Here is a 23,871-nt window from a genome sequence, read left to right on the forward strand (position 1 = left end):
AATTTCCCAGTCTTGGTGCATTGTTCTCCAATTTCAAAACATCATGCCCCCTAGAGAAAGAGATTCTTTGTTTGAGTTGTATCTATATTCAAGTTTCTTCAGCCTGAGCACCTGTGAAAGAAAGAAATGATACTAAGGGGGATGTCACATGGTCTGAAATGGGTAAAAATTGCACGGAGACTGTTCTCCCGTAATGGCCAAGAGATATCAATCAGTCTGTCAGCATAAAAATAATTTATTAAATTCTTCATGCATTATTTTGGATGGAGACAGATTGTTTTGAAGAGTCACTATGATATAGCTTCCTCAACTAGTGAAAATTCCAGTGTTTTACAGAAAAGAAAATACATTTTAATTAGTCAAATCCCTCTAGTGGTCTATCATCAATGCTATGTTCTGATTGGATGAGCTACTACTAGGATATAAGTTATAGCCTACTAGTAGTGAAAAGTGCTGGCTTTGAAAACCAATACATCAATTTCAACTTTAATTCAAAATTCATTATGGCCAATAAGTCAATAGCCCATTCGACATATATTTGACTATTTATAGCTTATTTGGGCTTGAGGACTTGAATTGCTTATTAAACAATGATAAAAGGGCGAATTATACACTGTGAAAAGATGAAAAAATTAACTGACATTTCGGACGCTAGTCCTTCATTGGAGTAAAATTGCTTATTATATAGCAATATTTATGGCTACCCATGATATTCTGGGACTACGCATTTATAACATTTTTTCGCAACGATCACACTTTTTACCACAATTTCACTATTCACAACACTTAACTAACACTGATTTTTACAAAAGGGAAACCAGAGTCAAAAGGGAGAGAACAACACATCAAATAAATTGACTTGCAATCGCATGCATGCATACAATGTAGGCAAGAATCAAACCATCGACCCCAGGCACAAGCTTTACAGTGTATCCCACTCACACCCATGTGAAAGTGAAAACAACAGAAGTTCGGTTGAAACACTTGCAACTTGCTGATTAAGCAATTTTAAGTCTTTCAACACTTTGAACAACTTTCCCCATGTTTGATTCTAATGCACAATACTCATCCATCAATGATGTCAAAGATTCTAAACTATTATCAAACTGTCCAGTGTCCAAGCCACCAATGTTAGTATAATGATGAATGTGCGCTTTCCTCTTGTAAAGTTTCATAAAACGATCTCTTAGGTCTTTGAATGTATGCCTGATACAGGAGTTATTTGCCAGAGTCAAGAGAGAATAGGGATGGCCAACTGGGGGTACAGAACACAGGCCGGTTTTCCATCCCTCCTGATTCCAGTAGATAAAATTCAAGGATGGTTTTAATCTGTCGATATTTCTCCTGATGTCAGAGACTTCAACGTTTCCTCTGACGATCAAAGCACAAGCCAAGTAAAGACTGTGTTTCGGATCTGCCTTAATTAACTGGTGCTCCTTAGAGAATGCATCGGTAAACATTTGGTCGAGCCTCCTCAGAGGTAGGTTAACATCTGTCAAAGCATACAATGGTGTCTGACTGGACACAAGGTAGTGAAGTCTTGGAAATGGTACTAAGTTCATTGTGATCTCATTCAAGTCCACATTGAGTGATCCCTCAAACCTTGCCGAACTGGTCATATTGAGAATGAGATTTGCTACAATGTTATTCATTGAATCGAAAGGTTTGTCAGGCCCTTTGGATACTCCACCATCACCACATGTTATGGCAGTCTTTGCTTTTGCTGTCTTTTGTCCATCTACGATGACGACTTTTTTACCTGATTTGGATGGTGGTAGAGCACTCTGTACCTTGTTGCAGATATCAACCAAAGCCTTGATTATAAAAGACAAGGGGAAATGCACTTATTACTTTACTAATATCAAGGTGCTCTCTTTATTTTTATTGGTCTCTTTGGCACAATTGCTTGATTCAAGTTAAAATGAGGTACCAAAAGATACAAACCTGGTTCTCCACAGGAAGAACACAGTCAGAATGTTCAGTCAATTGATGCATAGCCAGCACACTGAAAACAAATAAGGAAATTAATTAATTAATTAGTTAATAAATTAATTAGTTAATTAATAAAAAATCAATGATTAACGATAAAAGGGTAAATTTTACACCGTGAAAAGATAAAAAACTTACTGATGTTTTGGACAATAGTCCTTCATTGGAGTGAAAGAGGACGAAGGACTAGTGTCAAAAACGCCAGTAAGTCATTAGAAACACCGACACAGCTGCTCACACTAGTTTTTAGCTAGTTATCTCTAATTGATGAATGGATTGATTGATTGATTGATTAGAAAGTGAAGGGCAAAATGATGCAAAAAGTGGATGGGTCACCTTTTTTGTGCAGGGAGAAAAGGGGTGCCATTTACATTTATGAAACTAAAAGTGTGTCTGTGCATGTAGGCTTGTATCAGATGGGGGGGGGGGGGGGGGGGGGGGGGGCAGTAGCATGAATATCATGAAGAGGGGGGTCATTAAACTTGGCATATCAAATTTCGTACCAGCCCCTCCCTTTCTAAATAATGACCAGTCCCTAATGTGACTGTGTATATAAATATTGATTACTCTAGTAATTTTATGTCTTTCTACTCGTTAGTTATGTATCCTTAAAAAACTCATTAATAATTCATGAAGGAAACACAATAGGAATCATGACCATGAAGGAGGTTTTATATCTGATATAGATTCGTCTTCATAAACTTTAACTTGGGTTTTCTCTATCAAACTTGGTTCATTTCGTAAAGAATTCGGTACAGTATGAGAACATACATCTGGAGTTTTTTAAGCCGTTTAATAAACTCGCAGATCGTGTTTTATCGGGTCTAAAACCACTCGGCTACGCCTCGTGTTTTATACCCGATAAAACACTCCTGCTCGTTTATTAAACAGTACTTCAAAACAAGAACTTTATATACAGCAGAGGGTTAATTTACTAGCCTGTTATATGGTGAGGTGATGACATCATCATCTGCCGAGGGGTAGACTGCAGTAGTGAACCTATATACATCTGGGTATTCATCATGGAGGAGATTGAGTACATAGGTACCCAGACCAGAACCTGTACCTAAGGATTTTGTTCAATTTAAGCAATTTATAGTCAGGTTACTAAAAATTGATAAGTTATTATAGGCTAATAAGATGTTTGCATAATGGCATCATTTGAAGTATATAAATATTTGGAGCAATACAATAGCAGTACCACGAAAAAATTTGTGTGGTGACCAAGGGAGTAAAAACTTTCCAGAAAACTGCTTACATGATGGTGATGAAGATGCTGGTGGTGGTGATGATGATGGATGGCTGTTGACTCGATAGTTTATACTTTTTCAACAGCCATACACACTAAACGTGATCTCGCTTTGTAAATATTTATTCTGTATTTTTCATAACTGTTCAACTCTATTTAATTATTCCTATATTTTTGTATTGAAATTTATTGTGTGAAATAAACTTGACTTGACTTGACATGGTAAGGATGAAGATGAATGTGTGATGATGGAGTTGGCGATTATGATGATGATGACAGTGATGATGGTGGTGGTGGTAAGGATATATGTCAGTGATGGTGTTGGTGGTGCTATATGTTGATGATGATCGTGATGTTAGTGTTGGGGGGTGATAATAATGGTAATGGTGATTATGATGATGATGACAGTGAAGGTGGTGGTGGTGGTGATGGTGGTGCGGCTGCTGATAATGATGATATAAATGTGTACAAAAGTTTATAGGAAACAGCCAATACTTAATAGTAGGATAAATGGCACCGTTCTAGGGTAGACAAAAAAAACACATGTCCAACTTTTTTAGCATGGATTTGGCTAGGACATCAACAGATTGGTTCAAAATATGAATTTTAGCAAGACTAAGTACAGAGGATATAGGTTTTAGATACTGGATGGATGTTAGAGTTAGTGGGTGAATGAGAGAGCATAGTTAAAACTTGTCATCGCTTATCACCACCGCAAGTACAGTGGCGCAGCTCAATGGGGTCGAACTGAAAGCATGTGAAGGCACCTCTGGGGCAGCCGCTATACAGTCCATGTATGACCCCAGAGCACAGCTCTAACCAGTTTGAATTAGACATAGTTATGTTGGAATTCCTCACCTCCACCCATAGAATGAATAAGAAAGAAACACTGTAAGCAGTCACAGAGTTCAGCGGCATGTCTGATAGTCTCTGATATCTGTTCCCTGTACTGCTCTCCATACATCATGTACCCAGTAGCCCTAACAACAATAAAAAATAGCAATTATTTACTACCATTATTGTTGAAGAGCAACTCACAAAGTTTGATGTTTCATTTGCTGACTGACATTTGAACGACTGTTAGTCAGAAATGCAATTTTAAAAAAAAATCTTTAGGGAGATTTTAGACTAAATGAAAGAGATTAATGGGGTTTCTCTAATCCTCTAAAATAGCACTGCCTCTAATCAAAACCACTGATGATTGTAAAACCAAAGGTATTGTAAATTATATGTTACCAGTTGTTTCCACAGCCAGACACATCAGTAATGAGCTGTTGACAATCAAAGACATCTCTCAAAGGACCTTTTAGTATGTTGTTCACAACGCCTTCTTCCATGTCAATCAACACTGCCTACGAATAAGAACCCCATTGTTAGTTTGTCAGTAGGATGTCGTAGGTGGTCAGTATGGTGTTGGTAGGTATCAGTAGGGTGTTGGTAGGTGGTCAGTAGGGTGTTGGTAGGTGGTCAGTAGGGTGTTGGTGGGTTGTCAGTAGGGTGTTGGTAGGTGGTCAGTAGGGTGTTGGTAGGTGGTCAGTAGGGTGTTGGTAGGTTGTCAGTAGGGTGTTGGTAGGTTGTCAGTAGGGTGTTGGTAGGTTGTCAGTAGGGTGTTGGTAGGTTGTCAGTAGGGTGTCCTAGGTGGTCAGTAAGGTGTTGCAGGTTTTCAGTAACATGTTGTAGGTGGTCAGTAAGGTGTTGGTAGGTTGTCAGTAGGGTGTTGGTAGGTTGTCAGTAGGGTGTTGGTAGGTGGTCAGTAGGGTGTTGGTAGGTGGTCAGTAGGGTGTTGGTAGGTGATCAGTAGGGTGTCCTAGGTGGTCAGTAGGATGTCCTAGGTGGTCAGAAGGGTGTTGGTAGGTTGTCAGTAGGGTGTTGGTAGGTTGTCAGTAGGGTGTTGGTAGGTTGTCAGTAGGATGTTGGTAGGTGGTCAGTAGGGCCTTGTTGGGTGGTTAGTAGGGTGTTGGTAGGTGGTCAGTAGGGTGTTGGGAGGTGGTCAGTAGGGTGTTGGGAGGTTGTCGGTAGGGTGTTGGTAGGTTGTCAGTAGGATGTTGGTAGGTTGTCAGTAGGGTGTTGGTCGGTTGTCAGTAGGATGTTGGTAGGTGGTCAGTAGGGCCTTGTTGGGTGGTTAGTAGGGTGTTGGTAGGTTGTCAGTAGGGTGTTGGGAGGTGGTCAGTAGGGTGTTGGGAGGTTGTCAGTAGGGTGTTGGTAGGTTGTCAGTAGGATGTTGGTTGGTGGTCAGTAGGGTGTTGGTAGGTGGTCAGTAGGGTGTTGGTAGGTGGTCAGTAGGGTGTTGGTAGGTGGTCAGTAGGGTGTTGGTAGGTGGTCAGTAGGGCATTGTTGGGTGGTTAGTAGGGGGTTTGCTAGGTTGCCAGTAGGGTGTTGGTAGGTGGTCAGTAGGACATTGTTGGGTAGTCAGTAGGGGGTTTGGTAGGTTGTCAGTAGGGTGTTGGTAGGTTGTCAGTAGGGCATTGTTGGGTGGTTAGTAGGGGGTTTGGTAGGTTGCCAGTAGGGTGTTGATAGGTGGTCAGTAGGGCATTGTTGGGTAGTCAGTAGGGGGTTTGGTAGGTTGTCAATAGGGTGTTGGTAGAAAGTTAGTAGAGTTTTGGTAGTGGGTAAGTTTATTATTGGAATATGACTTACTCTTGCTTTCAGGGACTTAATCTTTCCTGTTGAATTGCCGACAGGAATATCCCTTAACCTGTCATACCGTGTGTCTACATTCCTGAAAAAGCTACTTATTGACTCATCAAAAATACCTGTCTGAAATATAATAGGAAAAAAATTTTACAAAATAATGATCCACTGTTTTATTCCAACTAGAAAACAGTAGAAGAACTATTCATTTAAACCACTGTTAATCCCTAATTTTACAAGTTTTGTGTAAAGTGCTACTACGACGAAAATCGCTCAAACTTGGATTCAGCTGAAATTTCCTAAGAATACTCTTTAAAGGTCCAATAATCACTGTATGAAGTGTTTTCTCGATATTCAGGATGAAAGTATGATATTTTTACGATTATTTTTTGGAGTCTGTGACGTCATACACTCAACATCGAACATCGCTCCATACATTTCTTTGTAGTTTATGATCAAAATATCAGTAGTAAAGGGAGAAAGAAATACCCAAACACCCCCAAAATATAAATTATAGTCACAAGTAATGTGAAATAAGCACATTAGCCACCCTTTGGGCTTCATAGGAATAAAATAAATTAAGGATTTATATACAAAGAAATATATGTAGCAATGTTTGATGTTGAGTGTATGACGTCACAGATTCCAAAAAATAATCGTAAAAATATCATACTTTCGTGCTGAATATCGAGAAAACACTTCATACAGTAATTATTGGATCTTTAAAGAGTATTTTTAGGAAGTTTCAGCTGAATCCAAGTTTGAGCGATTTTCGTCGTAGTAGCACTTTAAAAAAAAAACTTCTTGGCTTGGAAGGTCTTTCAAAGTAAGCTAGCAGCTGCCGGAGCTCCAGCAAATGGTTCAAAGTTAACTGCCAGCTACTTTTTCTTTTCTATAAAATACCCTCTGTTCCACGTATGAGATCACAGCCAGCTACTTTAGACTTATGACCACCTACTCCAAAACATTGAAAGCCCTACTTGGCCATCTGCTTTTTGTGACAGTACAATGACCAGCTAAAATTTGAAGCCACACATACTGACTGGCATTAGAATAGAGGATTACAAACATACCTTGTTAGCACTTGCATGCTCGCGTAATGCAAGATCCCAGAATCTGTATCCAATCTGTCAAAAACAAAGGACAATTATCATAAACTATATTACTTATTATTAAAAAACAACAACAAATGATTAATCATCAATATCACTGATATCCAGAAGGTCAAAGGTTTGATTCCTATCAGGAAGCCTAATTTCTTTCTGATTTCCTTTCAGCTAGAGACAAATTATCAAAATTTCTATATTACTTCCCTAGCTCATAAATAAATTTATCATATGATGACAACTATGCTTGGGCACTCTGTGGTATGAAACTCTTTTGGAAAAGAAAAACATCACTCGCTCCAAAATCGCCAAGAAAAACTCATACACAGTAAAAATCATAAGTTAAGGAAAGAAATGTTTTTTTTTTACTGTAAACTCCAAGAAGAAACAAAGTTTAAAAGAGTAGATCGAAACTCGTTTTACCTGGTTGCCGCACTGTCCAACTTTGGAATCCAAAAAAGAGACAAACAATTAGTATTTTTGAAAAAAAAAAGATATACTTATAAATGTAACTCTTCATTACCTTGTACGACAATTGACTGAGTCATAATTTAGTCTTTTAAGGCATTTTTTCGCGATATTTTAAGGATATCATTTTTGTTTTTAAAATTTTCGCGGGAATCTCGAGTTTGCGCAGTGAATGGAATATCCGGGTACTTTAGCAAAGCATGCTGGGTATTCTACCTCTTTCACCATCGTGACTCAAAAAGTGACTAAAAACCCACTTGGGAGGAAATTGAAAAGGTATTTATGCATCGAAAATTAACCCTTATCACTTAAAATCCAACTCTATTCGAAAATTCATTTATTCAGCTTTAGATTGGTGTGTTTTTTGTTATTTTTACAGTCACATAAGCCGTAAAAATGGTGTCTTCAAAGAAACAGGTCAGTTTGTCCGCCATGTTGGAAGGAGATAGAATCTAGCACGTGGATTAAAAATAACTCTCTTCTCTGTCGCTAGATTCTCTCTCTTTGTATCTATTCTTCCAAATACCAAGACAGATCTATGAAATACTTCTATTATTGGATCATTAGAGCTTAAAAGTTCTTATATGTGAATATGGATTAGATTCGAAAGAATATTCGATACAAACCCAGATATACAAGGTTTTGTATTCGCTTAGCTTGGCTTTTTACCGGTCAATGTTTTATTATAAATTCACCCTTCTATTTAGTGGTTGAGCAAATGGTCCAATAAGTGGATAGTTGCACAGATTTCCTTACGTTCTACTATTCAAGCTCTATCAAACTGAATGAGTAGAGTTTTTATTAGACCAGCATACCTTCCTCAAAGTAGTGAAAATTGATGATGATGGTTTTTGGATTGTGGTCTAGCTTGGTACTAATATCTTTTGTTCATTATGCCTTGTATGGTGTTATTTGTACCCAAGCTAGACCAGAATGCATCATATTTATCGAGCTCAGAAAAGACCTCTAGTCCATGGGGAAGGGTTAAAGTTGCTACTATTTGTTATATGCTATAAAGACATAAGATCTAAAAAAAAAATCAACTTTATTAGTAACATCAAACAGTGTGCATTAGCTAATTTAAAATCTCGCATGCATGTAAGCTTAATCATGGTGAAGAAGATAAATGATCGATCAGGGATTGAAATGTCTAATTGTAAACACATAACAAAATTCATAGAAAACAAATACTAAAATGACTTGATTTTGACTTTGTTTCTTTCGCACCAACAGAAAAAGGCCATGGAGAGTATCAACTCTCGTCTTGGTTTAGTCGTCAAGAGTGGAAAATACACTTTGGGCTACAAATCAACCCTAAAAACTCTTCGACAAGGCAAGGCCAAGCTAGTCATCATCTCCAACAACACTCCTCAATTAAGGTAAGCTTTTTAACAAGTTGCTATCATGTAGACACTGTTTTACCTGTAGGTACAGTGCAGGGCTTTCAGAATAAGCCAGCAGCTGCGGGAGCTCTGGTGATTGCTTCAAAGTTAACCGCCAGCTACTTTTTCTTTTCTATGAAATACCTTCTGTTACTTGTATTGGATCACAGCCAGCTACTTTAGACTTTTGACCACCTACTCTAAAACATTCTGAAAGCCCTGACAATGACCTTGTTGTTAGGACAAGTCTTGTTTTTGTTCCTAAATGGATATAACAAATGAGAAATTTAGACCAAGGAATTGGCTTCACCTACCTTGTAATAGTCCTTTGTCTCATTGTGCTTTGAGGGTTATTCTCTGAGTTCTACAGATTGCCTTTCTTTACAAAAATCAACCCCTAAATTCAGGACTTAGAATAACAGCTGGGCATTGGAAAATGTCTGGCCAGATCTGGGACAGTCAAATATTTGCCTTGTCAGGTCATTTTGACCAGTAACATTTAGCCCGAATTAAGGTATGACTAAGATAAAACGATTTTGGCCTATGATCAACTGATTCCTGCATTATCTGAAGCCCTGAAATTACAATTTGATTTTGCATTTTACACTTTAATTTTGCAAAACTTAGCAAAGAAATGAAAATTACCGTATAAGATTCCAAAAAGCTGCCATTTTGTTGCCATGAAGGGAGCAGGGGTAAGGCCCCCTGCCTACGCCCTTGGTATCACTGTAGTTCACACAGTATTTAGTTTCTAATTAAACGATTCCCTTCATATCACTTTCCAGGAAGAGTGAGATAGAATACTATGCTAATGCTTGCGAAGACTGGAGTTCACCATTACACTGGTAACAACATTGAACTAGGAACCGCTTGTGGAAAGTTCTTCCGTGTGTCTGTACTCAGCATTACAGATCCTGGTGATTCAGATATCATCCGCTCTATGCCGTCAGAGCAACAGCCACAATCATCTTAGGCAGAATACTTGTAATGTTACTAAAAATAAAATGAATTTATGAAAAAGGTGGTTTCTTTTGCTTAAAGAAATTGGCAGTGGGTGCCTGTTACCTTTACTCCTCAGTGCCTCTTAGCACACAGGCCCTTCACAGAGCTATTCCACCTTTCCCTGTCGGCCATCACAATCCGCTCCTCGTCTTCTGAAATATAGCCTGCCTCTCCTTTCTTGCTCCAGTCTGTCTCCATGTTGTCCTCTGTCTTGTTCGGTGCACTATCTAGGTAATAAGCACAGTTCCTAAGCTATTATTGTGGAGTAGCATCTGAAAAATTATTAATAATCCACAATAATTGCTTAGGAACTGTATTTATTACCTAGTGCACTGAAGAAAGAATTATTCTTTCCTTTGCTTAGGAAACCTGTGGCAAAGCAGGGAGGGGAAGACTGAGTAGAGTGGTGTCCTCTTGTCTTCCTTTAGTGGAGCTGCATCCACTTTTATCAATGCATGTGGGGCAAAGTCCATCTGGGTAGCGATAGTGGTTAATTAATGTTTTGTATTATGTGCTTGCGCGCACGCACATTTCTTTTATTTCTGTGACACTGAGAAAAGTTTGTAAAGAATTTGCGGCCGCGACGAATGATTTAGTTTCCGTCAATCTCGTACCCAGAGCCCTTATATTTGTCACTGCGCATGCTCGTCGAGTTTCCGTTTGAATAGAACACCCTATGCGTGCGGTACCAGTCTCGTGCCCAGAGCTTTGGGTACGAGACGGGTGCGGTACGGTGTTGACATGAGTTTGGATGGTAATTTATTACCAGTGGGTATGTTCCAGGCCGGTAAGCTGCTGCGTCGGGTTATTTTTAAAATAATAAAACTGGGGAGTGTTTTTCTCACACACAACCGGTTTTTCATGATTTCATTTTCTCAAATCAGTCAACGACATCGGAAACGCAATACCGTAATTCACCGGGAAGGGGGTAGGGGGGAACGGGTAATGTACTTCTTCCCAGTTCCATGCATCCAGGGCCCGGGGTACGAAAGGGTGGATAGCGCTATCAAACGGATAAGGCTAGCTTTATCCAGTGGATAAGTTGATGCTGTTATTCAAAAGATTTATCCATTATTGGATAAGATTTATCCGTCAGATAGCTCTATCCATCCTTCATACAACCTGGCCCTGGGTGATCTAGAATCTAGGCGCGCAATAAGTAAAAGATGTTGTTGAGCAGATGTTCGCTGATCGGTTGATTCGTTCGGGCGGCTGAAACAAGCGGAATCACCTCCTTATGACCCAGCATGTATATTTGGGATCTAATAGTTATAAACGATCGATTTTTTTCCTTTTAGATGGTGGATTTCCTTCCTAAGCCTAAGCAGATACAACTGGATGCATATGAGCGGGTGGTATCTTTTCTGATTCGGTCTTGGGTTACAAAGAATATTAAATTAACAAGGCTAATGGAGTGTAATGAGGTCGACGGAGGTCGTCCTGGGTTTGTTTAATCCACTCCAGTGTAATGTGAATCATCCGATTTCTTTTGAGCTCAGTTGTACTTTGCTCCCATTATGAGGGACCGACCATTAGAATTTTGAGGGGGGGGAGGTCGGGCAATTTATTTTGTGCAGGAAATCTTTTGGCTGTGCAAGAATTTTGGGGGGGGGGAAATAATTTGGATTTTTTTTTTTCACCCTTTAAAGCTGTGCTCGAATATTTTTTGGGGGGGTTTAGCCCAACCCCCCCCCCCCCCCCTTAAATCTAATGGTCCGTCCCTAACTACTGCGGTATTCACGTCTACTCCTAACTCAACCATATTTGTTGAAGTGTGATACAACAGGTCAAACTATATACATACAAAAACAAAAAATTCTGACACTCTACACAACTGAGCAAGCAGATAACAGTGACGATCATTGACCACACAAGCAAAGTATATGGCACACAGCGTTATTCATAAACCAAGAGAGATCATCAAACCACGTAGATTTAAAAACAAAAGAGAAACAAATACGTAGAACAACTCAGACAAAATTCACACAAACCCTAATATGACTCTAGCTTTTTCTAAAAATATTTACGTCAACTTCCCAACGGGGCACCACTCCCCTAAAACACGCGCTAACAATGAAATGCACGTAGGCTAGCACTAAGCTAAGCGGCTCCGGTTTTGAAGTATTTGAATGCAAACTCATTACTCACACCAGGCTGTTAGGCTGTCCAGAGGCTGTCTATATCTTATATCTGCGACTCAGTGCTGTAATCAATCAATAAAACAATATTTCCATATTCTAGAATAAATTTTATAAATGTGATCGACTATATATAATCTTGTTTGATGACACTACGATAACCTTCCTATCAGACAGCAATTATTATTTTCAACAGGAAATGATCCCCGGGGTTTTCTACAGCTTGTGTCTGAGTTTATAGGGCCGGCATGCCATCTGTCGGCACTGCTCTACAGGCTTCTTATCTTCCTTCAGTCTGAGAGATATTATTAATCCTTGTTTTCCGACGTATACTATTTTTCGGTTTTCCAAAATATCCTAAGCTTTTTTTCTTTTTGGCTGTTTTTCCTGCATATAATAGGGTTTTCCCTATCTGTTGCTCTTAATTTTTCTCTGTTTTTCTCTCTTCCTTTCTTCGATCTTTTCCCCCATTTATCTTTTTCAACGGAATTCCCCACTTTCTATTATTATTTCATTATTTTAATAAAAGTGACCAATTTTTTCCATCTTTTATTTCATATTCGTTTGGTGTCCTTTACTCGGACAATAATCCAACCAAACTAAAACAAAACACGATTTTTTCGAGTTCTCCTGACAACTTTCAGGCATCTCTCCCGTCATCCATTACGTGGCAACTCCAACTCTTTGTTCGGGCGACATTCGACCGTTCCCGAATAACCGACGATTTTCCTGGCAGCCATCGTGAATTATTTTTAAAAAGCTTATGACGTCTGAACGGAAGTGACGTAAGCGCAGGAAGAGGTGGGACTAATGAAGCCGTTTTGTAGTAGTATCTATAAAACATTTTAATACTCTTGGTGGGAGCGAAACCTTAGACTAGAAACGGAAATCATCCACGATCTCATCTGAAATACAACTGCCGTTAAATGTTACTCTCAGGCGTCATTGAAGCGGAGCAAAGATAACTCGACTACATTAACGTGGGACGTACGAGGAAATTAGGACACGCCACTTTGGCTTGGTGTCGTCTGTGATCGTTGCCTTATTTTGATCTAGCGGATATTCCCTAAATCTTTGAAATTGTTTAGTGCGCTACGTCTCTATAAATCGCTCTGACATTTGGTAGTTGAACTATGGCAAGCAACAAAAACATGACGATCACAAACCAAGTTGTGAAGGAAGGGTTGATTCATAAAAAGAGCACCTTACTGAAACAATGGAGGCAGAGATTTCTAGTGCTCAATCGCGAAACCTTGTGCGTGTTCAAGAAAGAAAGAGACCAAAAAAAGGGCCGTACAGCTAAGGAACGAATATTCCTGATAGATATTACATCGTTCGAAAAATATACGTCTAAGAAGAGAAAATTTTGCATGAGTATTTTAGCAGATGGAAGGAGCTATCATTTCAGTTGTGCTTCTGAAATTGATAGAGAATTGTGGATGCGTGCTATTACGACGGCTCAAAATCAAGAGAAAGAGCTAGAGGAAAATGATCCTATACGAATGAAAAGTATGAAACTAACTGGGGGACTTAAGAGAATCACGATTGAAAGGCAAAAAGGTATGGGATTAGGATGTACTATCAAAAATGTCGGTGGAGTAATCTTCGTTAATCGAATTTTAGAGCAAGGAACTGTCTCGAGCAGCGGAGTACTTCGTCCAGGTGAGATTTACAAAAATATTAAAAATAGAACCTTTCTCATAATTAAAGTTTACTTAAGGTAAGATGTTTTACTTGACCTGAGTTATTTAGAGCCTTTGTGCTAGCTCAGGTTTTCTTTACTCTTGTCCGTTTTCGTTGACATATTTTTTTTCCGCGTTTGTCTTCCTAAAAATAAAAAATTCTCGAAGATAAATTAAAGAAGTCTTAAAAAAGGCTTTATAATCATAAGCTTATTATTTACCATACAAAATATTAGTTTGGCTGTACGTACTGTTAAATGGCGATCCTCCGTGAACATATGGACAATAGATCAATGTTTTTGGATATTATCAAATTTACATATGAATACGAACATTGGTTTTGGTCAAGTTTCCTTAATGGAATAAAAGTTTTCATGTATAAAATCCCTCTTGAAAAAACTTGTATTTCGCCAGATGATTAAAGAATTTACTAATTCGTGGGCAGGTGCCGAGATACGATATTCTAATTTTCTTCTTTGAGACATTAAAAACATCTGCAAGTTCAGCCTCAAAATTAACGATGTTTGAAAGCCTCATGACCATTAATGAGCATTATCTATATGGATGTTTGGAAATTTAATTTCCTTGAAGATAGTATATACACAATAAGTGGGGAAAAAAATCGTTTTCTAATATCCTTTAAAAAGAATTTTATTATCATGTTTAAATATAAACTACAGTAATGTTTTTTAAATGTGTGAAGTACAGTATTATATTTGACTAAACTGCGTATCAATTAAGGAGTATTTTTGAAAAATGAACTGTTGATTTTGGATATACATATTCAAAATATTCACCAACCTAAATGTTTTTAAAATAAACTATCATGAAAAACAGCAAAATTAATGGGAATTGCCAAACATTTCAAAAAATAACTTAACTAACAAGAAATATTGCCTACAGTAGTGGATTTCTTTATGTTTTTTTCTCATCTCAAATTTCTACTTATTTTTGCCAAAATTCTTGTAAGGATTAGATGTTTTCTTACAGAGGTGCCAGCGACTTGCAATGGCAAAACCTGCTCAATCAATATCCATGCCAACTACCCTTATAATAAAATTTATTAATGAATAATAGTACTGTATTGTGCTAGTCACCATTGAATGTTTCGATTGTTCTTAATTGTGACATTTGTTGATTGATATGTTTTCCATTCATTACATTTTTACTACACTTTGCAAATAACTATAAATAGCTATTAAACTATAAGCTAAATATACTAATAAATAGATATAGATATAGATATACTTTTGATATGCTTTCAAAGTATATTATTTATACATATATTATATATGAAAGGAAAAGTGATGCCATGCCTGGGTAAAATATAAATTAAACTTCTGATAGCACAAAGTTGGTATTTGGATTTATTGCAGACGTTTTGCCAGTTAAGGCTTCATTAGTGTATTAATTTTATATACGAAATCGCATTTAAATCAGATGGAAACAATAGCCTATGTTCAGCTTCACTATATGTATATATATATATATATGTATTTATTCATTTATTTAGAGTTACAGAATTTTTTGGGTTAGGTTATATACTACCTTGATCATTTCTGTAAGAAAAAATTGAAAAGGTGTTGGAGAAAATTAATCTTTGAGAATTGAATCTCCATGCATGTACTGAACATATGGTAAATCTCAATTAATTTCATTGTACACATGTTATATAAAAAAGAAGTAATAATAATAATAAGAATATTTATTTATATAGCGCTAAATCCACTATTGCTCAAAGCGCTCAAATTTAAATGATTGTCTGTCAATTTGAAGTGGTTTAACTGACATATTTTTGTGCATATTTCTAGTTACCTAGGTAGAATGTCAAATGTTGTTCAATTAACCAATCTCATTTAATGAGAAACACATTGATTTTTTATCAAAGAGTCTGAGTCTTTGACTGTACGAAGGTGTGTTAGTCCAAAAATGATTAGAATATTAATCTTTATAGGTGCAGGTATTTTCTGAATTATAGCCAGAAATTTTAGATTTCTTTAAGGACTTGAAAAGCCCATTCATTATGTCTGGATTTTTTCTTAAAATTTTTCCCTCTTATGCTGAATTGGTGTGAGATTAGCATTAGAAACTAGAGGCAATCCATATATCAATACATTTACTCCGACGAAGGACTAACGTCCGAAACATCAGTTTCTAAACATCACAAACCATACGGTGTATTAAGTTAAATCAATTCTCCTACAGTTCGATTCCAAACACCGATGCGGTTAACTAGTTTATCTAGTCTCTACCATATCAATACATATATGAGGCATACATGGAGCTAGCTATAGTGTTTACATAATGTCCTTCTGTACCTAGAATTAGCATAGCATAGCCGGAATTTTTCAAAGGGGGAAGGGGGCCAAAATAAAAAAATTCAGCATTTTTTTTGAAATGGCAATCCAAAAAAAGGGCCAGCATTGCATTTTATGTTTTAACGTTGCAAAACTAAGCAAAGCAAATGAAGGAGGGGGGGGGGGGGTGCCTTGTCCTAGGCACTTGAGAATATTACAATTCTGAGAGTCTGCATGAATCATGCATCCATTACATTCAGCATTATTATTTATTATTATTATTATTTTGTTTATTATAATTAAAACCTAAACATTTTTGGGAAAGTGCATTCATTCATTCATTCACTGATTCCTTCCTTCGTTTGTTTGTTCGTTCATTTATTCATTTTTCTCATTCATCTTCCATCTCTTTCTGTTGCATTCGTTCGTTTGTTCGTTCATTCATTTATTCATTTTTCTCATTCATCTTCCATCCCTTTCTGTTGCATTTATTTATCCATGTCAAGCATATTACATTTAAGATTTACTATATATTTTGCTTTGTTACACCGTAACAGGTGACCAGTTGGTCGATATCAATGGGATCGAACTGACTGGAAGAAGCGTAGCTGAAATTAGTGAAATCATCCGCTCAAGCCCTGAGCAAGTCGTCTGTACAGTCAAGCTCGCTACCGACTTCCGGGTGGTAGATACCCATGTTGCACCGCGCACCGACTACGCTGAAATCGACATTTCGTCTCTCAAACCACGTGACGACAGCGAATCCTCAGAAAGCGAAGAATCTGTCCATGAAGACGGACACAGCTCTGCAGAAAACGTCAATGGCAACCCAGAAACTACAGAAGACGACAAGATTACAGCTAAGCCACCTGTGAAATATGAAGAACCGGAGTACGATGACGTCATCCCTGGTAATCTTCAAAAAAGACACTCTTCCCCCTTACGTCACAGCCCTGAAGAATCCGCGAACACCCCGAACCAGCCAAAAAATGAAGAAGGGAACTTGAATTATTTAGAACTTAATTTTCCCTTGTACGACAGACCTCGCTTGAAAAGCGAGCCAATAAATATGCCGACGACAGAAAACAAGAAACCCGTTGCTCCTATCGCTGCCTATGCATACATAGAACTAGACTTTAAAGACAAACCGCAAGCCGACGAATTTACGAAGCTGAATGTCGAGAGTGTCAATGAATAACAGAGAAAAATGTGTGCAAGGAAAATTATTCATACTCACGTAAAACCAGGTTAAATTAGTTTATTAAGAAAAATATTTGAATGAAAACTAATACGATGCTATGAATCGCGATATGTCTCGTATTTCATAAATAAGAAGTGATTATATTTGATTAAGTAGAAATGCTTTGGGTGATTTGTAAGATTGATATATGATGATAATATGTTTGATTGATGTGTTTTCGTGCTGCCCTGGTTGTTAGCGAATGATTAATTTGCTGTTCGAGATTTTTTCCTTTTCTTTTTTTGCTTGAAAATGCATTTATGTTGGTTGAATACACAAAGCTGTTTCCGTGTTTGTCTTGCTTATCAATCAACATGTTAGCTATGGCTGTTGGAAGTGGATGCCAAACCCTCCTAAAGAATATGGTTTGTCCAAAGGACGAATTGTTCTATTTCTTTCCGCTGGGGCCCATCATGTGACAATATTCGTAAGCTTATTCGTAAACTTCGTAATACATTCACAATTTCTTTTTTAGCAGGCTCACACAAGCGATGTTGCGTGATTTTGTTGCAACATGTGTCACCCCGGTTCAAATTTGTTGCGTGCAATGTTGCACCGTGTAACGGTCGCGGTGATTTGAAACTCGTTCGAAATGACATTTCTAAAATACTTATTCAACTATACTATATTTAACTACCTTTTAATGGCTTAATTTTTACTACGGAAAACTGCTTTCCCTACAGCTATACTAGCGAGCTAGAGTTCACAAAATGCTCTCTAGGTAATGGCTCGCACCGTTTACCTAAACAAAGTTGGCCCAAAACTGAGTAAGCAAATCGTACATAAAAAGATACCCGTTTGTAGATTTCTGACAACGAAGTATCAACTTATCAACTATATAAAACTAATAAAACGCGTCGTAATAAAAAGAACCACAAGAGTACAAATACATCATTTTGTGTGTTGTATTTAGAAATTAAAACAGCTTTTTCCGTGCTCCGTTATCGCGGGGAGGCCGGATATCATTTAACGCCAAGAATGAAGGGCGAGACCGCCTAACAAAGTCTTCTCACATGAGATGCCCAGTCCAGGTATCGAAGCCGAGGCCCCAGAGATGAGAGGCGACTGCACTACCACTACTCCACCGTACCCTTGAAGCACGTGTGGAAAGCATTGGTGGTTTCGGCTGCTAATGCCTCGCCTCTCATCAATGCGTCAGTTGACGAGCTCGACGTCTTACGTGAGTAGAGTTGCTTTTTGGTTCTCTCCTGTGCTTCGAAGGTTTTTCTCCGGGTTTCCCAGTTTTCCTACCTCCTCAATAACCAACCAACTTTTAACTTCAAATTCCATCTTTATCCCCGATCGATTTGAAGCCTGCTTCTGCCACGTGAAGCTCTACTGCGCGGTTTTCGACTTCTGCGCATGTGAACTCAGCCATTGTAACGGCTTGTTGTGAAATCGCTTTTTACTGCCGCCAGTTAAAAAATAAAAAAGTACCACAAGATTATTCATTTTGATTGATGGCAGCGAAAACAATTCCAGCGTGAAGCTTGCAACTACCATATACCTACTAGTTCGCAAAATGGCAAAAACCGCAGTTACACAGAATTTATGGTCTCCCTGTGTTTTTAGTTCCAGTCGAGGCTAGTGGAAGCCCGTAAAGCCTGACGGGATTTCTTGTCGAGTGACGCAAACGAGAGCAAGACCTCAGCGTGGAGAACGTCTAACCCATTTTTGAAGAAAATCCCTGTGTTTCCTTCAAAAGTGTGAGGTCTCATTCCCGTTTCTCCGGTTCATTCTTTAATCTAACACACATTCTTTCTTACTGTTGAGTTATTATCGGACTTGCTTCCGATTTAAACGTAATTTTTGCCCTTGTAAATCTTGTGGTGTCGGATTCTCTTTCATTCATCGTTTAGTCAGGATTCTTATTTAAATCTGCTTGTTTTCGGGTTTCAAAATGTCTCAAAAAACGCCTATAAGTTTAATGAACGAGTTAGCAAAGGCCAATAACCTTGAACCGGAGTACAAAGTGATCGAGGAGAAAGGTCCAGCTCATAAGAAGACTTTTCGTGTCGAGCTCAAAATGGGCAACGTTGGAACATGGGAAGGCACTGGTGAGTCCATCAAGAAAGCAAGACATGATGCTGCCTGTAGAGGCCTTGAAAACTGTGGCCTTTGTATCCCAGAGAAGCCAACAGTAAGGGCAGTAAATCTCACTCCCACTGTAGAATTGAATGGGCTGGCAATGAAGCTGGGGAAAGGTACTCAGTACAAAGATCTTCCACCAAAGCCTCTACCGTCTCACACGCATGGTCAATTCCCTGGACCAACACAGCGTCAGATGAACCCACGCTTCCGTGGAATGTCAAACATGCAGCAGGAGTTTAATAACATGGGGTACAGCATGCAGCATAGACAGTATGGACAGTATAGTATGTACCCTCGGCAAGCACCTAGGATGATGAGAGTGTCTCTCACTGTCGGTGACCAGGAATATCTAGGAGAGGGTCGTGATAAGCAGCAAGCGAGGCACAATGCTGCCAAGAAAGCAATTGAGTTACTCCGAGAGGAATTACAGCTCAAGATAAATTCTAATGCCATGGCAGCCTCTACTAATCAGGATTCCAAAACTGACAACTCTAATGCTCCCAGTAACATCAGTAACCCTACTGACGTTGAGCAGGAGGACCAGAAATCTGAAGTCAGCCTCGTCTATGAGATTGCAACTCAGAGGAAGTTGTTGGTTGATTTCTCCGACATCAGCAATGTTGGCCCTGCACACATGAAGAAGTTCCGTGTCCGTGCTACAGTAGGTCAGTTTGTGACTGAGGGAGAGGGGCAGAGGAAGAAAGATGCCAAAAAAGATGCCGCAGTCAAGATGTTACAAGAATTGAAAAAACTTCCAGAAATTCCTGAAGCGGATTTAAAACGACAGAAAAATGGCCATTATTCCAGGCGTAATGTGAAGGGAGGCAACAAACCAAAACCTAAATCTGACCTTGATCCTACACTGAATCCAATCAGCATCCTAGGTCAAATTCTTCAGGGGCGTCACGAGCCGGCACCTGTTTACAGCTTGGTTGAAGAAAGAGGACACCTTTCAAAGAAAGAATTTGTCCTTCAGGTAATCGTTGGAAATCACAAAGCTAGTGGTGTTGGACCTAACAAGAAGACAGCTAAAAAGAATGCTGCTGAAGCCATGCTTGAATTGATGGGATTCAGACCTACCAAAGAAGAGAAACTAGCACAACAGGTAAGCATATGGCTTCACGTTTAGACATGATATTCTAATTCAATCCTTTTGGTTTGCTTTGTAATTGGGTCCTAGACCCGTAAGGCTTTCAGTCCACCTCAGAGTGGTAAAAGCTGGAAAAATTTAAATTAATGAATGTAGGATTTCAGATAAAGCGAGTGGATTTTATGAAAATATGACGTTCTGGCTATAATTCATTCTGATGAAGGCACTAGTTGTAGCCAAAAGGGCATGTTTTTATCAAATCTACTCGTTTTATCTGAAATCTTTCACTCGAAAGCATATGGATTCATTTTGGTTTCACATCACATCATTCCAAGCATAGTATGACCAAGAGCTGCATTTGAATCTTTTGAGAATCTGGAGAAAGACCAATAACAGGGCTACCACATTTAGTATGAGTAATGGCTAACAGCCAATCAGAATCTATTATATATAATCGCACAATTTGCGGGGGGTCTAGAACAAGCTTTCTGGCGATGTTTCGCAGACGGTATTTACGAAGAAAATTCCAGATGTGACGCAGGCTAGCCCAAAGTGTTGTTGGTGTATTGCTATATTATGGAATGCTGTCGCTAGTTAACTGTCCATTTATCTATGGAACTCTTTCACAGAATGGTCATAATGGCAACATTACCTCTGATGACAGCAGCAATCAATCAAACAACCTCAGTCGTCAGCTAAAACCAGGGCTACTACCCATGGTACCTGAGCTAGCCAAGCAGTTTGGTCGCAACCTGAACCCATTGGTTACACCAGCGACAGCAGTCAAGGATGAAGAACCTGAACAAGTACAAGGGATATTGAATAGAGCACCCGGTGCTCCTGTTGGTAACATGGTCAATTCTACTGGCAAGCCGCAGACAAAATGCCAGCATCTGATGCAGTTAGCAGAAGGCATGGGATTGAGAGTGCAGTTCACTAACTACCCCCAGGTAATCATCCATAATTTTATATTCATAAAAAGACACGGTGATTATTGAAAATCTTATGCGCTGATTGGTCTAGAAACTCACACTATCACACAATAATCACTTCCAGCGATAATCCAAAATGGCAGCCAATCGCTTTGTTGCTGTTACCGGGAAAAAATGCCTTTTATCTTGTTTTTTTTTCTCCTTTTTTTTGAAAGAATCACCTGTGTATTTATACTAAAACAATTATTTGCCTCAGCCTCAGTGAATATCGGAGAATATTTGCCTCACCGCTTGAAGACTCGCGCCTCAGTAAATATTCCCTGAAATTCACTTTGCCTTTGGCGAATAATCGTTAAATAATAACTTTTATTATTAAACACAGAATTCATGAAGTTGAGGAAACTTATTTACACTGAAGCTTCGTACAAGATCAATATTGGATATACATGCATGATTATGCCACATATTGTAATTAGGAATTCTTGATTTCTGGAAACTGTTGAGTGGGGCAAATAATATTCTAAAAATGAGGTTTCTGTTAAGATAAATTATTTTCACTTGGAGTTAATTTTGATGATTGGTTTGATTGTGGTTACTTGATTGATTCAAATCAAAAACAATTTATGTGCAAATTTTTTCCTTTCATTTTATATTGCTTTTTCAGGCATCCCAGCCACTTTTTAGACAAATTTGATAAGAAATATAGGCTGTGCAGGTTCTAAATATAGGAAAATATAGGATTTTTTCCCAAAAATATATGCACTTTATAGGAGCTAAGATAGCTTTTCAGCAGCTTAACCAGGGATCGGGTGGGTACACAGGCAATAATTGGCAGAACTAAAAAGCCATAAAAAAAACAGAACAAAAAAAAAAAGGGCCATTTCATTTCCTTCGCCAAATATGCTAAATAGTGCAAAATATAAATGTATCAATCAGCAGTCGTCCTATTTATAGGAAATATAGGTTTTCTTTAAATATAGGCTCTTTATAGGATCCTATACAAATTATAGGAAATATAGGATATATAGGAGGTCTGGGATGCCTGCTTTTTATTCCACTTCATTCTGCAGAGTCTCTAATGTTGTTAATCTGTATTTTTTTCCTGTAGGACATAAAGGGTTCTAAACAGTTTTCTTCTCTCGTGAATGTGTCGGCCAACCCACCCCTTACCTTCTATGGATCAGGTTTCACGCCTGAGATTGCAGATGAAGATGCTGCCAACAATGCCCTGATGGATTTACATTCTTTACACGTAAAACATGATGGTGAGTAACACCACAGGCCCAAGGGCAGATCCAGGGGGGCAAAGGGGGGCTGAAGCCCCCTCTTCAGCAGAAAGAAATTATGCTTTTTTATATTGTTTTCCGTTGTTTTGACGGAAGAAACTCAATTATCCCCCCCTAAACTCAAATAGCCCCCCCCTAAAATTTTGGCTGGATCCGCCCTTGAGGCTGGTGGTTGTCAAAAATTTAAAGTGCATGTCAAGCCTACAAGAACTCTTCTTGATGTCAAAGCTCTCATAAAATAATAACCACATAAGATCCAAGGCCTGCTTGTATGAAGCCTGGATAGCGCTATCCAGCAGATAAATCCTTATCCAGTAGATAAGTCAATGCTGTTATCCAATAAATTTATCCATTGAATAAGATTTATCCGTCGGATAGCGCTATCCAGGCTTCATACGACTGGGCCCTGATGGATAAATCCTTACCCAGTGGATAAGTTGATGCTGTGTTATCCATTAAATTTTTACACTGGATAAGATTTGTCAGTTGGATAGTGTTATCCAACTTCATATGACTGGACCCAGGCATTTTGAGGTAATAGACAATTTTCGAGATGCACAAGTGTAAACATTAAAACAAGGTATTTTTGGGCAGTGTGATAAGAAACCATTGGAAACCATAGAGTTAAAGGCGATTTCTAAAACCTATGAAGATTTTTTTTTGATTTCAGGTTTAGGTCAAGTCGCTGAACAAATCAATGGTAGTGCCGCTACAGATCCAATCATCCCTACTGAACCAAGCGATAAGCAACCTGTCGTTTTAGCTAATGAATAAAACACACACTCCTGCTATAATTGTAACTTCTAAACTTCTCTTAACTTGTATCTCCTTGTGTTTGCAATAAAGAATGTAATCTCAATACACAAGTTGTTTTGGGTTATCTACATGTTTATCTAATTATACCGGGGTTATAGTGCAACTGTTGTAACTGGGGCCACTTAGACCAGTTAGGCAAGAGAACCAATTAAAATGTAGAATGCAAACAATGCATTCCAACTTTGGGTAGTCAAGCCAATCAGAAAACTAAACTGCACAAGAATAGCAATATGACCCTGATGTTACATGTAAAGATAGCGATTGTCATTTTCTTGTGGGAATAAAAAGATACGTTGAGAGGCTATCGGTTTATGCTGCTTTCTGATTGGCTTCAGTTCCCAAAGTTAGAATGTATTGCTTTTATTATACAATTTGATTGGTTCCCACTGTCTAAGTAGCCACAGTTATATTAGTCAATAATTCTTTTAGAGGTGAATCAAGGGTGACGTAGCTGTATAGTATTCATCACTCA

The 23,871-nt window shown here is 38.4% G+C and overlaps 4 protein-coding genes across 4 annotated transcripts; 3 read left to right on the plus strand and 1 right to left on the minus strand.

Moving 5' to 3' along the window:
* Positions 1-219: 219 nt before the first annotated feature.
* Positions 220-7,592, minus strand: LOC116286504 (tubulin epsilon chain). The gene is made up of 9 exons (XM_031693034.2): positions 7,499-7,592; positions 7,399-7,418; positions 6,943-6,996; positions 5,876-5,995; positions 4,475-4,590; positions 4,097-4,218; positions 2,929-3,055; positions 1,945-2,005; positions 220-1,814 (listed from the first exon to the last, which is right to left on the minus strand). Exons 1-9 carry the CDS (start codon positions 7,521-7,523, stop codon positions 999-1,001), a joined length of 1,461 nt encoding a protein of 486 aa, XP_031548894.2. The 5' UTR covers positions 7,524-7,592; the 3' UTR covers positions 220-998.
* A 134-nt stretch (positions 7,593-7,726) lies between these two features.
* LOC116286507 (large ribosomal subunit protein eL30) lies at positions 7,727-9,845 on the plus strand. Its single transcript, XM_031693039.2, is given in 4 exon segments — positions 7,727-7,860; positions 8,677-8,822; positions 9,611-9,635; positions 9,637-9,845. Coding segments are annotated over 4 exon segments (354 nt in total). The 5' UTR covers positions 7,727-7,839; the 3' UTR covers positions 9,799-9,845.
* A 2,956-nt stretch (positions 9,846-12,801) lies between these two features.
* LOC116286495 (uncharacterized) lies at positions 12,802-18,073 on the plus strand. Its single transcript, XM_031693024.2, has 2 exons — positions 12,802-13,627; positions 16,502-18,073. The coding sequence occupies exons 1-2, from the start codon at positions 13,099-13,101 to the stop codon at positions 17,140-17,142; spliced, it is 1,170 nt and encodes a 389-aa protein (XP_031548884.2). The 5' UTR covers positions 12,802-13,098; the 3' UTR covers positions 17,143-18,073.
* Positions 18,074-18,794: 721 nt separating this feature from the next.
* LOC116286494 (double-stranded RNA-binding protein Staufen homolog 2) lies at positions 18,795-23,442 on the plus strand. The gene is made up of 4 exons (XM_031693023.2): positions 18,795-20,380; positions 20,995-21,315; positions 22,406-22,562; positions 23,254-23,442. Exons 1-4 carry the CDS (start codon positions 19,085-19,087, stop codon positions 23,355-23,357), a joined length of 1,878 nt encoding a protein of 625 aa, XP_031548883.2. The 5' UTR covers positions 18,795-19,084; the 3' UTR covers positions 23,358-23,442.
* Positions 23,443-23,871: the final 429 nt, after the last annotated feature.

This window comes from Actinia tenebrosa, unplaced genomic scaffold (assembly GCF_029948245.1).
Source record: "Actinia tenebrosa isolate PJP-AT-01 unplaced genomic scaffold, QUT_ActTen_1.0 PGA_scaffold13__45_contigs__length_12533684, whole genome shotgun sequence".
Classification (NCBI taxonomy): domain Eukaryota; kingdom Metazoa; phylum Cnidaria; class Anthozoa; order Actiniaria; family Actiniidae; genus Actinia; species Actinia tenebrosa.

Bases quoted from the DNA above. Each gene is read 5' to 3' on its own strand.
- LOC116286495 (XM_031693024.2), top strand. From the start codon at position 13,099: ATGGCAAGCAACAAAAACATGACGATCACAAACCAAGTTGTGAAGGAA. The intron at 13,628-16,501 runs GTGAGATTTACA...ACACCGTAACAG, and splicing joins CAGCGGAGTACTTCGTCCAG to GTGACCAGTTGGTCGATATC.
- LOC116286504 (XM_031693034.2), bottom strand. From the start codon at position 7,523: ATGACTCAGTCAATTGTCGTACAAG. The intron at 4,219-4,474 runs GTAACATATAAT...TATTGTTGTTAG, and splicing joins TCTGGCTGTGGAAACAACTG to GGCTACTGGGTACATGATGT. The intron at 1,815-1,944 runs GTTTGTATCTTT...TTTATAATCAAG, and splicing joins TTCTTCCTGTGGAGAACCAG to GCTTTGGTTGATATCTGCAA.
- LOC116286494 (XM_031693023.2), top strand. From the start codon at position 19,085: ATGTCTCAAAAAACGCCTATAAGTTTAATGAACGAGTTAGCAAAGGCC. The intron at 21,316-22,405 runs GTAATCATCCAT...TTTTTCCTGTAG, and splicing joins AGTTCACTAACTACCCCCAG to GACATAAAGGGTTCTAAACA. The intron at 22,563-23,253 runs GTGAGTAACACC...TTTTGATTTCAG, and splicing joins TTTACACGTAAAACATGATG to GTTTAGGTCAAGTCGCTGAA.